Below are 22,985 nucleotides of genomic sequence, written 5' to 3'. Positions count from 1 at the left end.
AGTAAAAATATCGAAAAGTTTCCATCATGTACATTTTTTTCACAAGCGCTGACTGCGGAGGCTTTTTCTTACTTTGACCCCTTTGTGTGATCTTTGGTGGATGATTTTGGTGTCATTGGATTGGTTAGAAATTAATGTACGCTGTGCTGTGATTGGCTGCAGTGGGCAGAGAAGATTTGAGCAGCTTTAAAATAGTGTGGTGGCAGCAACCAATCAGAGCACAGCTTTCATTTTACCTCAGCAGTGTAAGAAACGAAAGCTGTGCTGTGATTGGTCACTATGGGAAGCAAAGGCAGATTTTATTTTAGACCATGACCATAAGAGTGTGGTGGTGTCCATAGCAACCAAAGCACAGCTTTCGTTTTACCTCAGCAGTGTAAATACTGAACGCTGAGTTGTGATTGGTTGCTATGGGAAGCCAAGGCAGATTTTCTTTTAGTCAGAGTCCATAGCAGTGTGGTGTTGTCCATAGCAACCAATCAGAGCACAACTTTCACTTTACCTCAGCAGTGTAAGAACTGAAGGCTGCGCTGTGATTGGCTGCTATGGGCAGTAAAGGCGGATTTACTTTTAGTCAGACTCCATCATAGAGCGCTGGTCACCACGATCCTCTCAGTATTCGGAGCTTGTGGTGGATGAAAATTCTGTTTCAAATAATGTGATCGAAATGGCTACAAGGGGGAGTCGTAATTCACCCGACAACTTTTCCTACATTTGCGATTGTTTTGTAGTGAAGAAACAATGAAGGAACATTATGGACTTCCTGAGAAAAGGGTATTATGTGTAGTTTGGTGGAGATCTAGGTGATGAGGACAAGTTGTGGCTCCACATGTAGTGTCTTCTGTCTGTGGAGAAGAACTATGACCATGGTCAAAACAGAGGAAAGGGCTTTGGTTTTGGCCTATAGTCTGGAGGAAACCGCAAAATCCTAGTGATGACTGCGACTGTACGCGTAACATGAGCGGATTCAACCTTAAATAAGGAGATTATATACCTGGACCCCCGTCAGTGGATCGCCCTGAGCCTCACTAACAGGAACACTCGTCCCGTCACCTCTGGAGAACCTTGAAGATTCTCCTGATTCAGAACATGAAGACCCGGATTCTGATGAGACTTTCACGCTGGTCCTAACGAGCCCCAACGTTTTTCACAGCTCACATTAAATGATTTTGTCCGGGTCTTGAACCTTCCTAAACATTCTGCAAAACTTTTAGGCTTTAGACTAGAGGAAAAGAACCCGCTAGCTCCTGGTACCTGATTTTCATGAAACAGAAAACTTTTCTCTAGATTCCAGATGGTGCTCTGGTGTATTGCAGTGATGTTCCTGGGCTGATGGGAAAATGTAACGTTGAGAACAATGGGAGTAAGCGTAGACTCTTTACTGATTCATCCAAAAAGCGTCTGAAAGCTGCAACTGCACAATGGCAGCACGTACGGTTCACTGCCTCGAGGGCATTCTGTGCACTGGAAGGAAAGCTATGAGTATTCAGACTTAAAACTTGAGAATGAGGATCAAAGGTGGTCAATATGTGGTGATCTGAGAGGTCTCTCTTTGCTCCTTGGGCAGCAAAGAAGATACACAAAGTCACCATGCTCTTTGTGTGAATGGGACGGCAGTGATAGGACTCTTCACTGTTGGCCAACGAGAACATCTTTGAAACCTGGACTTGAGAACAAAAGTTTTAGTTGATCCCAGTAAAGTTCTCCGGCCACCGCTCCACATTAAGCTTGGACTGATGAAGCCGTTTATAAAAGCTCTACAGAAAGAAGGAGAGACTTTCACCTGTGCACCAAATGTCAGGGACTGTCTGAAGCAAACCCGAAGGAAGGCATAAGGACCGGATATTCGGAAACTCATGAAGGACCACATGTTCGAAACAAAAATTAAAGCTGATGAGAAAAGGGCTTGGAATTCTTTTAAAGAAATTGGGGGGAAGTCTTGAGATAGGGGAAAGGTCTCCAACAGCAGGGACTTTCTTTACAAAACAAAGACTGTCTGATTCTAAAAGACAGGAAAATGTAAAAAGAGGAACAAGCAGATACAATGTGCCGAACAGTAAAAATAATATGGATTTTAGGTCTTAAGTGACATTTTCTTTACGCGGCCTCTGTCTGTCTGGATTCTTGTAAATAAAGAAAAACAAGAAGATATAATGTATCCTAGAACATCCCAGATGTGGACATTTCTCCAGATATCTAGAGTTTCTGCACCACGTTGCCCGCCGTGATAGATGTCCGTCCAGATCCATGTACGAGGGGGGGGGGGGGGTGGAGTCTAGATGGTGTCCATGGAATTATGGATCCTAATGGAGGTTGTTGTCATCTTTTCTTCAATCAGAACATCTTCAAAGAACAGGAACTCCTGAGATGTTTGTGACAACCTCAGCGATTCTTGAGTACAATGGACAGAGCCTTTCTGAGAAGGCCTCACTGAGGCTGGTTTTCCCCAAATGTCCCGTCCCTCAGTGTTCCCCAATTTGCCCATTTTTGGGTTCATATATAGTCTCTATGTGGCAATGTCTCCACATCAGTGAATCTCGGAGACTCTCAGCCATGAAGGTAAGGCATCGCTCTTCTGCATTTCTGTGATCTTCTGTGTTTTCATTTCCAGATTTTTAAAAGGATTTTCCTTGATAAATATTTATAATCACTTTAAGAGCTGAATCCTGACAGTATGCCCCTGATTAGGACGTGTGACGCGCCCCAGCGCTGTGTGATGGTTCTAGGCGTCTTCTCATTGTCTTGTAGGTCTTCATCTTTCTTGGGTTTTATCTTCTTCCACAAGTCACTGGCAGCTGGAGCAGAACTCCACCGGGTGAGTGACGTAAACGGCGTGATCGAAGGACAATCCTGCACCAGGGACGTGGCCGGAGCTGCTGGGAGTTGTAGTGCACTGGGGGGTGATGGCGCTTCTTCTGAGAAGTCTTACTAGTGAAGATCAATGAGAAAGATGGGACTTAGCCCAAAGAAGGAAAGAAAATCATCTCACCAGTGTCAGGATAGTGAGGAGGGTCCACGAGACACATCCACATACACAGGCACGCTCACTGTATATAAACTGTAAGCTCACTGTGTACAGTATGTATGCTCGCTATATATTGTATGCTCACTATACACAGTATGTACACTCACAGAATGTATGCTCAGTGCTCACTATACACAGTATGTATACTCACTATATATAGAATGTATGCCCACTATACACAGTATGTTTGTTCACTACATATGTATACTGACTATACACAGTATGTATGCTCACTCTATACATTTACAGAAGCACGCTCACTATATGCAAGCTCACTATATACTGTATGTATGCTCACTATATTTGTACGCTTACTATACACAGTATGTATACTCACTATATATAGAATGTATGCCCACTATACACAGTATGTATGCTCACTATATACAGTATGTATGCTCACTTCATACATTTACACATACATAAGCACGCTCGCTATATATGCACGCTCGCTTCACACATGTGGATAGTTTGGTAATCAGCTTTCTACAGGAGGCTGACTCTCTTGCGCCTCGGCCATGATCCCGCTCATAAGTTCTCACTAACACTCTCCATTTCCCAGCTCCGCGGCTCTTGTCTGAGGGCGGATGGTTTCCCGCTGACTGTCAGGATATGAGGGACCCTCACAAAGCCTCCAGTGGTGTATACATCATATATCCCCATGGAGAGCAGCGCCCCCTGCCGGTGTACTGTGAGGTGACAGGTGACGGGCTGGTGTGGACGGTGAGTGCTATTGTGGGGTGACGGGTGGGATTATACCGCCCCTCGTACTGACCTTACCTCCCCTTACAGGTGTTTCAGCGGCGGATGGATGGTTCGGTGAACTTCAACCGCTCCTGGCAGGATTACGTTGGAGGCTTTGGGACCGCAGACGGCGAGTACTGGCTCGGTAAGCGCCGGCTCCTCCACACGTCTCCCCCAGGAGCTGCTGTTTGAGGGTCCGCACAGTTCAGTATTTCTGGGTTGTGGGTGCAGTAAATGTGGCTCCATTCGCAGCTCTGGGGGCCCACAGCGCAGCCTCATTGAATATTGGGGGCCTGGGATCTCTTGACATGTTTGACCTCTCTCCTTGGTACCAGGACTGCAGAACATTTACCGCCTGACCGTAAGCGGTGACTACGAGCTGCGGGTGGAGCTGGAAGATGTGGAGGGGACGTGGGTGTCAGCGCAGTACGCAAACTTCAGCCTCTCCCGCCATGCCCTGAACCCCGAGAGTGACGGATACCGCCTACATGTGGGGGTCTTCACCAACGGAGGGGCAGGTAAGACCAAATACGTAATACTGAGGCCGATGACTCTTGTAATCAGCTCCAGGGAGGTCCAATAAGGTGTGGCGCTAAACAGGTGATAAATGCGTTTTATTTCTCTGTGGGGGAAGGGAGGGGGAGGACATTTTCATACCCTGGACAATCCCTTTTAAATGACCTAATTTTCGGCAGGGGACGGCCTGAGCCTGCACGCCGGACACGCATTCTCCACCTATGACAAGGACCAGGACGGACACGCTCAGAACTGCGCGGATTATTGGGGGGGAGGCTTCTGGTATCACTCTGGGGGCTGCGCCGAGGCCGGCCTGAACGCTCGCTACCACATGAGTGACCCCTTTCACCCCGCATTTACCTGGACCCCTTGGGTGGATTTCCCACAGACGCTGCGGGGGAGTCAGATGAAGCTGAGGAGGATCTTGGAGTGATGGAGCCGCCATGAGCCGGAGCGGGGCCTGTGTATACAGAGGGGAGATAGATAGATAGATAGATATATCTATATATATCTGACTCTGGCAATAAAACTATTGGTGGCAAACGAATGTGTACGACTTCCATTAATGAGTACACCCCTGATATCGCCAGTAGAGCGGACCAGACAGATGACTCGTATTGGTTATGTTAGCTTTGGTGACATTTTCAAGGCAGCGTGAGAAATCACAGCCCCCCGACATTCCCCCCGGACATCCCCCGCTACCCATGAAGGAGACGCGGTTCTCATGGTTTCTTACTTAATTCGGTTACATTTATTGAGCTCTGTAAGGTAATGACATGGATTAAAGGGCCCAGCGCCGCAGAGGACAATAGTGGTGAATTGCGGTGTAGCTGGCACCTGGTCACGGCACGTGGTGAAGGACCCTGAGCGGCCCCCCGTTCTTTCCCGAGTCGTTGAGGCAAGGGCAGAAGTAGGGGTAGATGGTCTCGGAGAAGGAGGTGACAAAGGTGTAGATGTGGGACATGTCATCGGCGTTGTAGAAGGACAGCTGGCCGCCCTCGTAGTCGAGGTAGATGCCCACGCGCTGCGGTTTGCTCCTCAGGGTGAGCGTCCGGTACGGGACGTCCAGGGCTTTGAACTCGTGGCCGTTCCTCAGCCACAGGATCCAGAAGCCATTCTCCGGGGACAGCGTGATACCACCCCTGCGGTTCACCGACTCTTTGGCCACTCCGAGATTCCACTTGGTCTTGTTGCCGACGTCCACGGCCCAGTAATGGCGGCCGGAGGAGAAGCCCTCGGTGCCCAGGACGCAGCAGCAGTAGTCGAAGCGGCGCGGGTTTTCAGGTAACGACTGTTTGGTGTCGCTGTATCGGACGCTGGTCAAATCCTCGGACAGAACCAGATTCAGGTGGGCCGTGCTGGGGTCCATGATGATGTTCGGTAAGGCTGGAAAACAAGGAGGGGAGTGAAAATGGCGCCTGAGGAAAGATGGCAGCAGTCTGTGGGGGGCGCACACATATCCTGCATACAGAGGTTTATGGGCGGTGCACCCATGAGGGGTCCTGTATACTTTATTGATTTTTATAACGCAAAGTGAAATACAATTTTTACAAGTCATGTTCACAGCATGCAAAACAACTATAGTTGAGTCTATACAGGTTTAACATTTTAACTGGGGGGGGGGGGAATGAGGGGAGGAGATAAAAAAAACAAACAAAAAAAAACAAAAGGGAGGAGAATTGTGTAGGAAAAGGAGTTCTGCGATTTGCTTAACTTTTTGTAAATAAAACTTGTCTAACTCTAAAACTGCAAAATATAATCTCAAGATAAACGGAAGGATTCATCTATATTACCCTTAAAACTAGATAAATAACTCATCAAGGATTAAACTTTTTAAGACTTGGAGTGAATTTTTTCGACCATAAGTTCCATCTTGTTGAATATTTTGTGTAAGATTTCTCCTTTATTGCAAGTTTATATTGGTCTATATTGTGTGAAGAGACTCTATTGTTTCAAGCACAGATGGAACGTTGTCGTCTTTCCAGTTGGCTGATGTGACATGTGACGTGTCTACAATTCAGATTAAGTTCATCTAGGCCGATGGATAATAAAACCAATTCCGCTGTAAAGGCTGCTTTACACGCTGCGACATCGCTAGCGATAGCTCCCGCCCCCGTCGTTCGTGCGACATTTGGTGATCGCTGCCGTAGCGAGCATCATCATTATCGAACATCCCGCCCACCTTCTTCCTTCCTCACTGCGGGCAGCCTCAGGTACGGTAAGGTTCCTCGTTCCTGCAGTGTCACACATAGCGATATGCGCTGCCGCAGGAACGACGAACCACCAGCGGCATGCCCCACCAACGATATTATGAAAAGGAGCGACGTGTCAACAATCAACGATTTTCGACGCTTTTGCGATCGTTGATCGTCGCTCCTTGGTGTCACACGCTGCGATGTCGCTAACGGCGCCAGATGTGCGTCACTAACGACGTGACCCCGACGATATATCGTTAGCGATGTCGCAGCGTGTAAAGTGCCCTTTAGACACACATATGAGGGGTCTTGTATACAGAGGTATATGGGGTGCGCACACACGAGGGGTCCTGTATACAGGTGTATGGGGGGCGCACACACGAGGGGTCCTGTATACAGAGGTGTATAGGGGTACACATATATCAGGAGTCCTGTATACAGAGGTGAGTGGGGGCGCACACACATCCGGGGTCCTGTATACAGAGGCGTATGGGGGCGCACACACATCCGGGGTCCTGTATACAGAGGTGTATGGGGGCACACACACACATCCGGGGTCCTGTATACAGAGGTGTATAGGGGCGCACACACATCCGGGGTCCTGTATACAGAGGTGTATGGGGGCACACACACATCCGGGGTCCTGTATACAGAGGTGTATGGGGGCGCACACACATCCGGGGTCCTGTATACAGAGGTGTATAGGGGTACACATATATCAGGATTCCTGTATACAGAGGTGTATGGGGGCACACACACCTCCGGGGTCCTGTATACAGAGGTGCATGGGAGGCGCACACATATCAGGGGTACTGTATACAGAGGTGTAGGGGCACACATATATCATGGGTACTGTATACAGAGTTGTATAGGGGCACACACACACACACACACACACACACACCCATCAGGAGTCCTGTATACAGAGGTGTATGGGGGGCACACACATATCAGGGGTGCTGTATACAGAGGTGTGGGGGGGGCACACACATATCAGGGATCCTGTATACAGAGGTGTGTGGGGGGCACACACATATCAGGGGTCCAGTATACAGAGGTGTGTGGGGGGCACACACATATCAGGGATCCTGTATACAGAGGTGTATGGGGGCACACACATATCAGGGGTCCTGTATACAGAGGTGTGGGGGGGCACACACATATCAGGGGTCCTGTATACAGAGATGTGGGGGGGCACACACATATCAGGGGTCCTGTATACAGAGGTGAGTGGGGGCACACACATATCAGGGGTCCTGTATACAGAGGTGTGGGGGGGGCACACACATATCAGGGTCCTGTATACAGAGGTGTGTGGGGGGCACACACATATCAGGGGTGCTGTATACAGAGGTGTGGGGGGGCACACACATATCAGGAGTCCTGTATACAGAGGTGTATGGGGGGCACACACATATCAGGGGTCCTGTATACAGAGGTGTATGGGGGCACACACATATCAGGGATCCTGTATACAGAGGTGTGGGGGGCACACACATATCAGGGGTGCTGTATACAGAGGTGTGGGGGGGGCACACACATATCAGGGATCCTGTATACAGAGGTGTGTGGGGGGCACACACATATCAGGGGTGCTGTATACAGAGGTGTGGGGGGCACACACATATCAGGGGTCCTGTATACAGAGATGTGGGGGGCACACACATATCAGGGGTCCTGTATACAGAGGTGTGGGGGGGGGGCACACACATATCAGGGGTGCTGTATACAGAGGTGTGGGGGGGGCACACACATATCAGGGGTCCTGTATACAGAGGTGTGGGGGGGGGCACACACATATCAGGGGTCCAGTATACAGAGGTGTGTGGGGGGCACACACATATCAGGGATCCTGTATACAGAGGTGTATGGGGGCACACACATATCAGGGGTCCTGTATACAGAGGTGTGGGGGGGCACACACATATCAGGAGTCCTGTATACAGAGGTGTATGGGGGGCACACACATATCAGGGATCCTGTGTACAGAGGTGTGAGGGGGCACACACATATCAGGGGTCCTGTATACAGAGGTGTGTGAGGGGACACATATATCTGGGATCCTGTATACAGAGGTGTGGGGGGCACACACATATCAGGGGTGCTGTATACAGAGGTGTGGGGGGGGCACACACATATCAGGGATCCTGTATACAGAGGTGTGTGGGGGGCACACACATATCAGGGGTCCAGTATACAGAGGTGTGTGGGGGGCACACACATATCAGGGATCCTGTATACAGAGGTGTATGGGGGCACACACATATCAGGGGTCCTGTATACAGAGGTGTGGGGGGGCACACACATATCAGGGGTCCTGTATACAGAGATGTGGGGGGGCACACACATATCAGGAGTCCTGTATACAGAGGTGTATGGGGGGCACACACATATCAGGGGTCCTGTATACAGAGGTGAGTGGGGGCACACACATATCAGGGGTCCTGTATACAGAGGTGTGGGGGGGGGCACACACATATCAGGGGTCCTGTATACAGAGGTGTGTGGGGGGCACACACATATCAGGGGTCCTGTATACAGAGGTGTGGGGGGGGAACACATATCAGGGGTCCTGTATACAGAGGTGTGGGGGGGGCACACACATATCAGGGGTCCTGTATACAGAGGTGTGGGGGGGGGGCACACACATATCAGGGGTCCTGTATACAGAGGTGTGTGGGGGGCACACACATATCAGGGGTCCTGTATACAGAGGTGTGGGGGGGGGCACACACATATCAGGGGTCCTGTATACAGAGGTGTGGGGGGGCACACACATATCAGGGGTCCTGTATACAGAGGTGTGGGGGGGCACACACATATCAGGGGTCCTGTATACAGAGGTGTGGGGGGGGCACACACATATCAGGGGTCCTGTATACAGAGGTGTGGGGGGGCACACACATATCAGGGGTCCTGTATACAGAGGTGTGGGGGGGCACACACATATCAGGGGTCCTGTATACAGAGGTGTGGGGGGCACACACATATCAGGGGTCCTGTATACAGAGGTGTGGGGGGCACACACATATCAGGGGTCCTGTATACAGAGGTGTGGGGGGGCACACATATCAGGGGTCCTGTATACAGAGGTGTGGGGGGCACACACATATCAGGGGTCCTGTATACAGAGGTGTGGGGGGCACACACATATCAGGGGTCCTGTATACAGAGGTGTGGGGGGCACACACATATCAGGGGTCCTGTATACAGAGGTGTGGGGGGCACACACATATCAGGGGTCCTGTATACAGAGGTGTGGGGGGCACACACATATCAGGGGTCCTGTATACAGAGGTGTGGGGGGCACACACATATCAGGGGTCCTGTATACAGAGGTGTGGGGGGCACACACATATCAGGGGTCCTGTATACAGAGGTGTGGGGGGGGCACACACATATCAGGGGTCCTGTATACAGAGGTGTGGGGGGCACACACATATCAGGGGTCCTGTATACAGAGGTGTGGGGGGCACACACATATCAGGGGTCCTGTATACAGAGGTGTGGGGGACACATATCAGGGGTCCTGTATACAGAGGTGTGGGGGGCACACACATATCAGGGGTCCTGTATACAGAGGTGTGGGAGTCGCCACAAATAATAGCTACATGTGTGTTTCAATCTGTATAACATGTATTGCCAGTGTTAACCCTGAAGAGAAACTCACTATTTCTTCTAGAAGTTTCCAGACTCAATCACTGAGCTCCTGGGCATTCACTGCTCCTTATATAAAGGCTAATAGCTGTCTCTGAGCTTACCACTGATCCTGAATGTCCTGGTGGCCTAGAGACTGATCGCTGCCAGTGTGCAGCTGCCCCTGCAGAGGATTCACCAGTCCCCTCAGGACAGGACGTCTCCATGTCACCTCCTCACCTCACACCGACCGCAACTGCCACTGACAGAATTTACCTCAGAACTAAGCTCCTCCCCTTCCTCCTTCTAGGGCGGGAACACAAGCTCAGGTGACCGGCCCCAGTGAGGGAGTGTGGGGGAATGTGTGTATGTGGTGACCGGCCCCAGTAAGGGAGTGTGGGGGAATGTGTGTATGTGGTGACCGGTCCCAGTAATGGAGTGTGGGCAAATGTGTGTATGTGGTGACCGGCCCCAGTAAGGGAGTGTGGGGGAATGTGTGTATGTGGTGACCGGTCCCAGTAATGGAGTGTGGGCAAATGTGTGTATGTGGTGACCGGCCCCAGTAAGGGAGTGTGGGGGAATGTGTGTATGTGGTGACCGGCCCCAGTAATGGAGTGTGGGGGAATGTGTGTATGTGGTGACCGGCCCCAGTAAGGGCGTGTGGGGGAATGTGTGTATGTGGTGACCGGCCCCAGTAAGGGAGTGTGGGGGAATGTGTGTATGTGGTGACCGGCCCCAGTAATGGAGTGTGGGGGAATGTGTATATGTGGTGACCGGCCCCAGTAAGGGAGTGTGGGGGAATGTGTGTATGTGGTGACCGGCCCCAGTAAGGGAGTGTGGGGGAATGTGTGCATGTGGTGACCGGCCCCAGTAAGGGAGTGTGGGGGAATGTGTGTATGTGGTGACCGGCCCCAGTAAGGGAGTGTGGGGGAATGTGTGTATGTGGTGACCGGCCCCAGTAATGGAGTGTGGGGAATGTGTGTATGTGGTGACCGGCCCCAGTAAGGAGTGTGGGCGAATGTGTGTATGTGGTGACCGGCCCCAGTAATGGAGTGTGGGGGAATGTGTGTATGCGGTGACCAGCCCCAGTAAGGGAGTGTGGGGGAATGTGTGTATGTGGTGACCGGCCCCAGTAAGGGAGTGTGGGGGAATGTGTGTATTCGGTGACCAGCCCCAGTAAGGGAGTGTGGGGGAATGTGTGTATGTGGTGACCGGCCCCAGTAAGGGAGTGTGGGGGAATGTGTGTATGTGGTGACCGGCCCCAGTAAGGGAGTGTGGGGGAATGTGTGTATGTGGTGACCGGCCCCAGTAAGGGAGTGTGGGCAAATGTGTGTATGTGGTGAACGGCCCCAGTAAGGGAGTGGGGGGGAATGTGTGTATGTGGTGACCGGCCCCAGTAATGGAGTGTGGGGGAATGTGTGTATGTGGTGACCGGCCCCAGTAAGGGAGTGTGGGGGAATGTGTGCATGTGGTGACCGGCCCCAGTAAGGGAGTGTGGGGGAATGTGTGTATGTGGTGACCGGCCCCAGTAATGGAGTGTGGGGGAATGTGTGCATGTGGTGACCGGCCCCAGTAATGGAGTGTGGGGGAATGTGTGTATGTGGTGACCGGCCCCAGTAAGGGAGTGTGGGGGAATGTGTGTATGTGGTGACCGGCCCCAGTAAGGGAGTGGGGGGGAATGTGTGTATGTGGTGACCGGCCCCAGTGAGGGAGTGTGGGGGAATGTGTGTATGTGGTGACCGGCCCCAGTAAGGGAGTGTGGGGGAATGTGTGCATGTGGTGACCGGCCCCAGTAAGGGAGTGTGGGGGAATGTGTGTATGTGGTGACCGGCCCCAGTAAGGGAGTGTGGGGGAATGTGTGCATGTGGTGACCGGCCCCAGTAAGGGAGTGTGGGGGAATGTGTGTATGTGGTGACCGGCCCCAGTAAGGGAGTGTGGGGGAATGTGTGTATGTGGTGACCGGCCCCAGTAAGAGAGTGTGGGGGGAATGTGTGTATGTGGTGACCGGCCCCAGTAATGGAGTGTGGGGGAATGTGTGTATGTGGTGACCGGCCCCAGTAAGGGAGTGTGGGGGAATGTGTGTATGTGGTGACCGGCCCCAGTAATGGAGTGTGGGGGAATGTGTGTATGTGGTGACCGGCCCCAGTAAGGGAGTGTGGGGGAATGTGTGTATGTGGTGACCGGTCCCAGAAAGGGAGTGTGGGGGAATGTGTGTATGTGGTGACCGGCCCCAGTAAGGAAGTGTGGGGGAATGTGTGAATGTGGTGACCGACCCCAGTAATGGAGTGTGGGGGAATGTGTGTATGTGGTGACCGGCCCCAGTAAGGGAGTGTGGGGGAATGTGTGTATGTGGTGACCGGCCCCAGTAAGGGAGTGTGGGGGAATGTGTGTATGTGGTGACCGGCCCCAGTAAGGAAGTGTGGGGGAATGTGTGAATGTGGTGACCGACCCCAGTAATGGAGTGTGGGGGAATGTGTGTATGTGGTGACCGGCCCCAGTAAGGGAGTGTGGGGGAATGTGTGTATGTGGTGACCGGCCCCAGTAAGGCCTGAAACACACTTCCGCATAAAAAACGTACGTGTCTCACGTTCCGTTTTTCGGGTCCGTGTTCCGTTTTTTATGGGCGTTTCTCCGCTACGTGTGACATCCGTGTGATGGCGTATGCTTGCCGTGTGTGCGTGTGGAATGTTCGTGTATGCGTACGTGTAATGTCCGTGTGGTGTCCATATGTGTTGATCTCTGTGTGTTGTAAAATGTCGTTGCTGCATACCCGCTGACAGCCAACACAGAGACGAGCGATGAGAATGAACTTGGGTGAACCTCACCCGACTTCATTGTCATACCACGGCTCTGTCTGTGTGTGGCGTCCTGATTAGTGGACATCCGTGAAGGACTCTCCGGTGACCGCTAATCCCCTGAGGAACTGAAGTTAGCAGCGACATTAGCGCTGCCGTCACTCAGGTTACCTGTGGCCAGCTGGAGTCACCCCCCCAACACCGCTACTCACCTGTCACTTTTAAACTGATCGCGCAGCTCACTTCAGACACTTGGGTGACTCGCTGTCACAGGAGGAGGATCCAGTGGTGGCCGCGAGTAACCTGAGTGACGTCAGCAGTGATCGCGCGGCTCACTTCAGTTGCTGCTTGGAGGTGATAGAGAGCGGTCATTGTGTGTGGCCGCTCCTGTCACCGTCATGTAGCAGATCTGAGAGTGTCGTGGGACATCCATGGATGACGGCGGACCTGGATGGGTTTTTTGGTTTTATTAAATTGGTGAACGAGGGAGTTTATTTGTTTAAATTATTCTAAGTAAAGGATTTTTTGAATGTGTGTGTTTATTTACTTTTAATAACAGGTTAAACATGGAAGTTATCTTGGGGAGACGGCTGCCATGATTAACCTAGGACTTAGTGGCAGCTATGGGCTGCTGCCATTAACTCCTTATTACCCCAATTGCCACCCACCAGGGCAATTTGGAAAGAGTCGGGTAGAGTCCCGGAACGGTTGCATCTAATGGATGCGGCTTTTCCGGGCGGCTGCTGACTGATATTGTTAGGCTGGGGGGCTCCCCATAACGTGTGACTTTACCATGGCTGGTATCAAATTTTTTTAAAATTATTTATTCATTTATTTTACTACACAATATAGACCCGCCCACAGGCTGCTGTGATTGGTTGCAGTGAGACAGCTGGCATTCAGCGTGTCTGACTGCAACCAATCATAGGCGCCTGTGGGCGGAGGAAGCAGGGAATAATAGATTGAATAATGAGCGGCCGGCATTTTCAAAATAGTTAAAGCCGCCGTATCTTTTGCACAGCTGTGCAGCGCCGCGCCGGTGCTCGGGGATCGGTAAGTATGAGACAGGGGGAGATACAGACCGACCGACAAAAGAATATTGACTGACAACCACATTAAAGATAGATTGACCGACATCGCTCACTAAAAAACGCACACGGACGGTACGGGTAGCATACGGACATGCTACGTGTGCCGTCTGTGCAGGCACGCACCCATTGACTTTAGCGGGTCCGTGCCTGAGTGATCCCAGAGAAAACCGGACATGTCGAGCGTCTGGGAAAACGCACACACGTACTAACCACACGGACACACGTTCCGTGTGTTTTTACGTGTGTGTGCCTGCTATCATAGGGTAGCATTGGTCTACGTGTCTCCGTGCCGCCGGTACGTGCAAAAACGTACCAAACACGTACCGGCGGCACAGATGTGTGTCAGAGGCCTAAGGGAGTGTGTGCGAATGTGTGTATGTGATGAACGGCAGAGAAAAGTGAATCTCATTAAAGCTGGCAATACATGTTATATAGATGGAAATACACATGATGACACATCACATCAGGGGTCCCGTATACAGGGGGGGGGAAGGGGGCACATATCAGGGGTCCCGCATACAGAGGTGGGGAGGAGGGGGGGGCACACGTATCAGGGTCCTGTAGTGTCGCCATCTTAGTGTCCACTCACCGGGGCTGATATAAGACTTCATATCCTTCCAGGCCGTATACTGGATCAGGTCCTTCACTCCTCCGTAACCGAAGTCTCTAGGAGCCACCACGTTCTGTGCCGGGAAACCGTCTCTGTAGCCCCCGTAACAGCTGATAACAGAGAGACATAGAAAAAAAAGTGGATCAGGTGGAATCAGGATCAATAACCGCAGAGGAGGTGGAGAAGCCGCAGATACTCACATGTCCATACATGACTTTATATCCTGCAGGAGAAGAAGAGAAGTCAGAAAACAGCACAGACTACACCCTCCCAGACCCACCGTCCACCAGGACCACATCCTCCATCAGGACCACAGCCTCCACCAGGACCACACCCTCCCAGACCCACCGTCCACCAGGACCACATCCTCCATCAGGACCACAGCCTCCACCAGGACCACACCCTCCCAGACCCACCCTCCACCAGGACCACACCCTCCATCAGGACCACACCCTCCCAGACCCACCCTCCACCAGGACCACACCCTCCATCAGGACCACACCCTCCACCAGGACCACACCCTCCCAGACCCACCCTCCACCAGGACCACACCCTCCATCAGGACCACACCCTCCCAGATCCACCCTCCACCAGGACCACATCCTCCATCAGGACCACACCCTCCACCAGGACCACACCCTCCCAGACCCACCCTCCACCAGGACCACATCCTCCATCAGGACCACAGCCTCCACCAGGACCACACCCTCCATCAGGACCACACCCTCCCAGACCCACCCTCCACCAGGACCACATCCTCCATCAGGACCACACCCTCCACCAGGACCACACCCTCCATCAGGACCACATCCTCCATCAGGACCACACCCTTCCAGACCCACCGTCCACCAGGACCACATCCTCCTACACTCACCCTCCCCAGGACCACACCCTCCCAGACCCACCGTCCACCAGGACCACATCCTCCTACACTCACCCTCCCCAGGACCACACCCTCCCAGAACCTCGCTCCCCCAGGACTACACCTTCCCAGAACCTCCCTCTTCCAGGACCACACCCTCCCAGAACCTCGCTCCCCCAGTACCGCACCTTCCCAGAACCTCCCTCCCCCAGGACCGCACCTTCCCAGAACCTCCCTCCCCCAGGACTGCACCTTCCCAAAACCTCCCTCCCCCAGGACCGCACCTTCCCAGAACCTCCCTCCCCCAGGACTACACCTTCCCAGAACCTCCCTCCTCCAGGACCGCACCTTCCCAGAACCTCCCTCCCCCAGGACCGCACCTTCCCAGAACCTCCCTCCCCCAGGACCGCACCTTCCCGGAACCTCCCTCCCCCAGGACTACACCTTCCCAGAACCTCCCTCCTCCAGGACCGCACCTTCCCAGAACCTCCCTCCCCCAGGACCGCACCTTCCCAGAACCTCCCTCCCCCAGGACCGCACCTTCCCGGAACCTCCCTCCCCCAGGACCACACCTTCTCAGAACCTCCCTCCCCCAGGACCGCACCTTCCCGGAACCTCCCTCCCCCAGGACCACACCTTCCCAGAACCTCCCTCCCCCAGGACCGCACCTTCCCGGAACCTCCCTCCCCCAGGACCACACCTTCCCAGAACCTCCCTCCCCCAGGACCGCACCTTCCCGGAACCTCCCTCCCCCAGGACCACACCTTCCCGGAACCTCCCTCCCCCAGGACCGCACCCGTTACGTGACTCTGTCCCTGGTTACCTGGCAGCTCAAAACTGTCTACCATGGACAGCCCTAGCACAAGTTATTTTGTTGAGTACATCGGGCCCGCTGCTGGCCGGTGGTGCAGGCTGGCAGGGATAGTCGGGGAGTCACAACCAGAAATCAAAAGAATTGTCAGGAGACGGGCCGAGGTCAAACAACAGGGATGAAACAAAACAGGCATCCGCTGAGCCCACGGGACGGAACCAGAGAAGACAGAACCATATCTGCAGCTCCCAGCAGTGCCAGGGAGAACCAGTAGGGTGTGGTGCTGGCCTATTGGCCGAAGCTGTGATCTGATTGCCCAGCTGGACCACACCCGCTCTAATCTCAGAGGCTGGAGACATCCAGAGATTCTGGTCTCAACATCGCCTCCATCACCAGCGCCACCAACACAATGAATATGGTAGCGCCGGGTGACAGAACCAGCAGTCGCAGGAGAAGGTCCCGGAAGAGCTGTGACCCAGGACTACACCCCCGGAGACTACAACCCCCAGCATGCCGGAGGTAGAGAATGGTGACAGTCCTTCTCTCACACCAACCACAAGGCATCCATGTATAGTCAGCCCCCCATCTCAGATCTGCTGCCAACCAAGCAGGGCACAGTGCCCACCGTACAGAATCAGGCCTCGCTGAGGAGACTGCGATCCCCCCATTACTGGGCTCATGTAGGGGCCCCTGTGTGATACCTGGACATTCACTGTGAGGAAGGTGACAGGGTCCCGGGTGCCCCCCATTACTGGGCTCATGTAGGGGCCCCTGTGTGATACCTGGACATTCACTGTGAGGAAGGTGACAGGGTCCCGGGTGCCCCCCATTACTGGGCTCATGTAGGGGCCCCTGTGTGATACCTGGACATTCACTGTGAGGAAGGTGACAGGGTCCCGGGTGCCCCCCATTACTGGGCTCATGTAGGGGCCCCTGTGTGATATCTGGACACTCACTGTGAGGAAGGTGACAGTGTCCCGGGTGCCCCCCATTACTGGGCTCATGTAGGGGCCCCTGTGTGATATCTGGACATTCACTGTGAGGAAGGTGACAGGGTCCCGGGTGCCCCCCATTACTGGGCTCATGTAGGGGCCCCTGTGTGATATCTGGACACTCACTGTGAGGAAGGTGACAGGGTCCCGGGTGCCCCCCATCACTGGGCTCATGTAGGGCCCCCTGTGTGATATCTGGACACTCACTGTGAGGAAGGTGACAGGGTCCCGGGTGCCCCCCATTACTGGGCTCATGTAGGGGCCCCTGTGTGATACCTGGACACTCACTGTGAGGATGGTGACAGGGTCCCGGGTGCCCCCCATTACTGGGCTCATGTAGGGGCCCCTGTGTGATACCTGGACACTCACTGTGAGGAAGGTGACAGGGTCCCAGGTGCCCCCCATTACTGGGCTCATGTAGGGGCCCCTGTGTGATACCTGGACACTCACTGTGAGGAAGGTGACAGGGTCCCGGGTGCCCCCCATTACTGGGCTCATGTAGGGGCCCCTGTGTGATACCTGGACATTCACTGTGAGGAAGGTGACAGGGTCCCAGGTGCCCCCCATCACTGGGCTCATGTAGGGGCCCCTGTATGATACCTGGACACTCACTGTGAGGACGGTGACAGGGTCCCGGGTGCCCCCCATCACTGGGCTCATGTAGGGGCCCCTGTATGATACCTGGACACTCACTGTGAGGACGGTGACAGGGTCCCGGGTGCCCCCCATTACTGGGCTCATGTAGGGGCCCCCTGTGTGATACCTGGACATTCACTGTGAGGAAGGTGACAGGGTCCCAGGTGCCCCCCATCACTGGGCTCATGTAGGGGCCCCTGTGTGATACCTGGACACTCACTGTGAGGATGGTGACAGGGTCCCAGGTGCCCCCCATTACTGGGCTCATGTAGGGGCCCCCTGTGTGATACCTGGACACTCACTGTGAGGAAGGTGACAGGGTCCCGGGTGCCCCCCATTACTGGGCTCATGTAGGGGCCCCTGTGTGATACCTGGACACTCACTGTGAGGATGGTGACAGGGTCCCAGGTGCCCCCCATTACTGGGCTCATGTAGGGGCCCCCTGTGTGATACCTGGACATTCACTGTGAGGACGGTGACAGGGTCCCGGGTGCCCCCCATTACTGGGCTCATGTAGGGGCCCCTGTGTGATACCTGGACACTCACTGTGAGGACGGTGACAGGGTCCCGGGTGCCCCCCATTACTGGGCTCATGTAGGGGCCCCTGTGTGATACCTGGACACTCACTGTGAGGATGGTGACAGGGTCCCAGGTGCCCCCCATCACTGGGCTCATGTAGGGGCCCCTGTGTGATACCTGGACATTCACTGTGAGGAAGGTGACAGGGTCCCGGGTGCCCCCCATTACTGGGCTCATGTAGGGGCCCCTGTGTGATACCTGGACATTCACTGTGAGGAAGGTGACAGGGTCCCAGGTGCCCCCCATCACTGGGCTCATGTAGGGGCCCCTGTGTGATACCTGGACACTCACTGTGAGGAAGGTGACAGGGTCCCAGGTGCCCCCCATCACTGGGCTCATGTAGGGGCCCCTGTGTGATACCTGGACACTCACTGTGAGGAAGGTGACAGGGTCCCGGGTGCCCCCCATCACTGGGCTCATGTAGGGGCCCCTGTGTGATACCTGGACACTCACTGTGAGGAAGGTGACAGGGTCCCGGGTGCCCCCCATTACTGGGCTCATGTAGGGGCCCCTGTGTGATACCTGGACATTCACTGTGAGGAAGGTGACAGGGTCCCGGGTGCCCCCCATCACTGGGCTCATGTAGGGGCCCCTGTGTGATATCTGGACACTCACTGTGAGGAAGGTGAAAGGGTCCCAGGTGCCCCCCATCACTGGGCTCATGTAGGGGCCCCTGTGTGATACCTGGACATTCACTGTGAGGAAGGTGACAGGGTCCCGGGTGCCCCCCATTACTGGGCTCATGTAGGGGCCCCTGTGTGATACCTGGACATTCACTGTGAGGAAGGTGACAGGGTCCCGGGTGCCCCCCATTACTGGGCTCATGTAGGGGCCCCCCGTCTTTTGTCCGGGCACTCACTGTGAGGAAGGTGACAGGGTCCCGGGTGCCCCCCATCACTGGGCTCATGTAGGGGCCCCTGTGTGATACCTGGACACTCACTGTGAGGAAAGTGACAGGGTCCCGGGTGCCCCCCATCACTGGGCTCATGTAGGGACCCCTGTGTGATACCTGGACACTCACTGTGAGGACGGTGACAGGGTCCCGGGTGCCCCCCATTACTGGGCTCACGTAGGGGCCCCTGTGTGATACCTGGACATTCACTGTGAGGAAGGTGACAGGGTCCCAGGTGCCCCCCATTACTGGGCTCATGTAGGGGCCCCCTGTGTGATACCTGGACATTCACTGTGAGGACGGTGACAGGGTCCCGGGTGCCCCCCATTACTGGGCTCATGTAGGGGCCCCTGTGTGATACCTGGACACTCACTGTGAGGAAGGTGACAGGGTCCCGGGTGCCCCCCATTACTGGGCTCATGTAGGGCCCCCTGTGTGATATCTGGACACTCACTGCGAGGAAGGTGACAAGGTCCCGGGTGCCCCCCATTACTGGGCTCATGTAGGGGCCCCTGTGTGATACCTGGACATTCACTGTGAGGAAGGTGACAGGGTCCCGGGTGCCCCCCATTACTGGGCTCATGTAGGGGCCCCTGTGTGATACTTGGACATTCACTGTGAGGAAGGTGACAGGGTCCCGGGTGCCCCCCATTACTGGGCTCATGTAGGGGCCCCTGTGTGATACCTGGACATTCACTGTGAGGAAGGTGACAGGGTCCCGGGTGCCCCCCATTACTGGGCTCATGTAGGGGCCCCTGTGTGATACCTGGACACTCACTGTGAGGAAGGTGACAGGGTCCCGGGTGCCCCCCATTACTGGGCTCATGTAGGGGCCCCTGTGTGATACCTGGACATTCACTGTGAGGAAGGTGACAGGGTCCCGGGTGCCCCCCATCACTGGGCTCATGTAGGGGCCCCCTGTGTGATACCTGGACACTCACTGTAAAGACAATGACAGTGTCCTGGGTGTCCCCCATAACTGGGCTCATGTAGGGGCCCCCCGTCTTTTGTCCGGGCACTCACTGTGAGAAAGGTGACAGGGTCCCGGGTGCCCCCCATTACTGGGCTCATGTAGGGCCCCCGTCTGGTGTGCGGGTACTCACTGTGAGGATGGTGACAGAGTCCCGGGTGCTCCCCCATTACTGGGCTCATGTAGGGCCCCCGTCTGGTGTGCGGGTACTCACTGTGAGGAAGGTGACAGGGTCCCGGGTGCCCCCCATTACTGGGCTCATGTAGGGGCCCCTGTGTGATACCTGGACATTCACTGTGAGGAAGGTGACAGGGTCCCGGGTGCCCCCCATCACTGGGCTCATGTAGGGGCCCCTGTATGATACCTGGACACTCACTGTGAGGAAGGTGACAGGGTCCCAGGTGCCCCCCATCACTGGGCTCATGTAGGGGCCCCTGTGTGATACCTGGACACTCACTGTGAGGAAGGTGACAGGGTCCCGGGTGCCCCCCATCACTGGGCTCATGTAGGGGCCCCTGTGTGATACCTGGACACTCACTGTGAGGAAGGTGACAGGGTCCCGGGTGCCCCCCATTACTGGGCTCATGTAGGGGCCCCTGTGTGATACCTGGACATTCACTGTGAGGAAGGTGACAGGGTCCCGGGTGCCCCCCATCACTGGGCTCATGTAGGGGCCCCTGTGTGATACCTGGACACTCACTGTGAGGAAGGTGACAGGGTCCCAGGTGCCCCCCATCACTGGGCTCATGTAGGGGCCCCTGTGTGATACCTGGACATTCACTGTGAGGAAGGTGACAGGGTCCCGGGTGCCCCCCATCACTGGGCTCATGTAGGGGCCCCTGTGTGATACCTGGACACTCACTGTGAGGAAGGTGACAGGGTCCCGGGTGCCCCCCATTACTGGGCTCATGTAGGGGCCCCCCGTCTTTTGTCCGGGCACTCACTGTGAGGAAGGTGACAGGGTCCCGGGTGCCCCCCATCACTGGGCTCATGTAGGGGCCCCTGTGTGATACCTGGACACTCACTGTGAGGAAGGTGACAGGGTCCCGGGTGCCCCCCATTACTGGGCTCATGTAGGGGCCCCTGTGTGATACCTGGACACTCACTGTGAGGAAGGTGACAGGGTCCCGGGTGCCCCCCATTACTGGGCTCATGTAGGGGCCCCCCGTCTTTTGTCCGGGCACTCACTGTGAGGAAGGTGACAGGGTCCCGGGTGCCCCCCATCACTGGGCTCATGTAGGGGCCCCTGTGTGATACCTGGACACTCACTGTGAGGAAAGTGACAGGGTCCCGGGTGCCCCCCATCACTGGGCTCATGTAGGGACCCCTGTGTGATACCTGGACACTCACTGTGAGGACGGTGACAGGGTCCCGGGTGCCCCCCATTACTGGGCTCACGTAGGGGCCCCTGTGTGATACCTGGACATTCACTGTGAGGAAGGTGACAGGGTCCCAGGTGCCCCCCATTACTGGGCTCATGTAGGGGCCCCCTGTGTGATACCTGGACATTCACTGTGAGGACGGTGACAGGGTCCCGGGTGCCCCCCATTACTGGGCTCATGTAGGGCCCCCTGTGTGATACCTGGACATTCACTGTGAGGACGGTGACAGGGTCCCGGGTGCCCCCCATTACTGGGCTCATGTAGGGGCCCCTGTGTGATACCTGGACACTCACTGTGAGGAAGGTGACAGGGTCCCGGGTGCCCCCCATTACTGGGCTCATGTAGGGGCCCCTGTGTGATACCTGGACACTCACTGTGAGGATGGTGACAGGGTCCCAGGTGCCCCCCATTACTGGGCTCATGTAGGGGCCCCTGTGTGATACCTGGACATTCACTGTGAGGAAGGTGACAGGGTCCCGGGTGCCCCCCATTACTGGGCTCATGTAGGGGCCCCTGTGTGATACCTGGACATTCACTGTGAGGAAGGTGACAGGGTCCCGGGTGCCCCCCATTACTGGGCTCATGTAGGGGCCCCTGTGTGATACCTGGACATTCACTGTGAGGAAGGTGACAGGGTCCCGGGTGCCCCCCATTACTGGGCTCATGTAGGGGCCCCTGTGTGATACCTGGACACTCACTGTGAGGAAGGTGACAGGGTCCCGGGTGCCCCCCATTACTGGGCTCATGTAGGGGCCCCTGTGTGATACCTGGACATTCACTGTGAGGAAGGTGACAGGGTCCCAGGTGCCCCCCATTACTGGGCTCATGTAGGGGCCCCTGTATGATACCTGGACACTCACTGTGAGGAAGGTGACAGGGTCCCGGGTGCCCCCCATCACTGGGCTCATGTAGGGGCCCCCTGTGTGATACCTGGACACTCACTGTAAAGACAATGACAGTGTCCTGGGTGTCCCCCATAACTGGGCTCATGTAGGGGCCCCCCGTCTTTTGTCCGGGCACTCACTGTGAGAAAGGTGACAGGGTCCCGGGTGCCCCCCATTACTGGGCTCATGTAGGGCCCCCGTCTGGTGTGCGGGTACTCACTGTGAGGATGGTGACAGGGTCCCGGGTGCTCCCCCATTACTGGGCTCATGTAGGGCCCCCGTCTGGTGTGCGGGTACTCACTGTGAGGATGGTGACAGAGTCCCGGGTGCTCCCCCATTACTGGGCTCATGTAGGGCCCCCGTCT

The 22,985-nt window shown here is 55.1% G+C and overlaps 2 protein-coding genes across 2 annotated transcripts; one reads left to right on the top strand and one right to left on the bottom strand.

The window, feature by feature from the left end:
* The first annotated feature begins 2,535 nt into the window (after window positions 1–2,535).
* LOC142246555 (microfibril-associated glycoprotein 4-like) lies at window positions 2,536–4,820 on the top strand. The gene is made up of 6 exons (XM_075319624.1): window positions 2,536–2,559; window positions 2,749–2,815; window positions 3,588–3,748; window positions 3,818–3,914; window positions 4,105–4,287; window positions 4,465–4,820. Exons 1-6 carry the CDS (start codon window positions 2,554–2,556, stop codon window positions 4,716–4,718), a joined length of 768 nt encoding a protein of 255 aa, XP_075175739.1. The 5' UTR covers window positions 2,536–2,553; the 3' UTR covers window positions 4,719–4,820.
* A 193-nt stretch (window positions 4,821–5,013) lies between these two features.
* Window positions 5,014–14,920, bottom strand: LOC142246554 (zinc-binding protein A33-like). Its single transcript, XM_075319623.1, has 3 exons — window positions 14,813–14,920; window positions 14,592–14,722; window positions 5,014–5,671 (listed from the first exon to the last, which is right to left on the bottom strand). Exons 1-3 carry the CDS (start codon window positions 14,908–14,910, stop codon window positions 5,127–5,129), a joined length of 774 nt encoding a protein of 257 aa, XP_075175738.1. The 5' UTR covers window positions 14,911–14,920; the 3' UTR covers window positions 5,014–5,126.
* Window positions 14,921–22,985: the final 8,065 nt, after the last annotated feature.

This window comes from Anomaloglossus baeobatrachus, chromosome 7 (assembly GCF_048569485.1).
Source record: "Anomaloglossus baeobatrachus isolate aAnoBae1 chromosome 7, aAnoBae1.hap1, whole genome shotgun sequence".
Lineage (NCBI taxonomy): Eukaryota > Metazoa > Chordata > Amphibia > Anura > Aromobatidae > Anomaloglossus > Anomaloglossus baeobatrachus.
This window is presented reverse-complemented; position numbering and strand designations above follow the sequence as displayed.

Bases quoted from the DNA above. Each gene is read 5' to 3' on its own strand.
- LOC142246555 (XM_075319624.1), top strand. The intron at 2,816-3,587 runs GTGAGTGACGTA...TCCATTTCCCAG, and splicing joins CTGGAGCAGAACTCCACCGG to CTCCGCGGCTCTTGTCTGAG. The intron at 3,915-4,104 runs GTAAGCGCCGGC...CCTTGGTACCAG, and splicing joins AGACGGCGAGTACTGGCTCG to GACTGCAGAACATTTACCGC.
- LOC142246554 (XM_075319623.1), bottom strand. From the start codon at position 14,910: ATGTGGTCCTGGTGGACGGTGGGTCTGGGAGGGTGTAGTCTGTGCTGT. The intron at 14,723-14,812 runs GTGAGTATCTGC...CTCTGTTATCAG, and splicing joins ATAAAGTCATGTATGGACAT to CTGTTACGGGGGCTACAGAG. The intron at 5,672-14,591 runs GTGAGTGGACAC...CTTGTTTTCCAG, and splicing joins GAAGTCTTATATCAGCCCCG to CCTTACCGAACATCATCATG.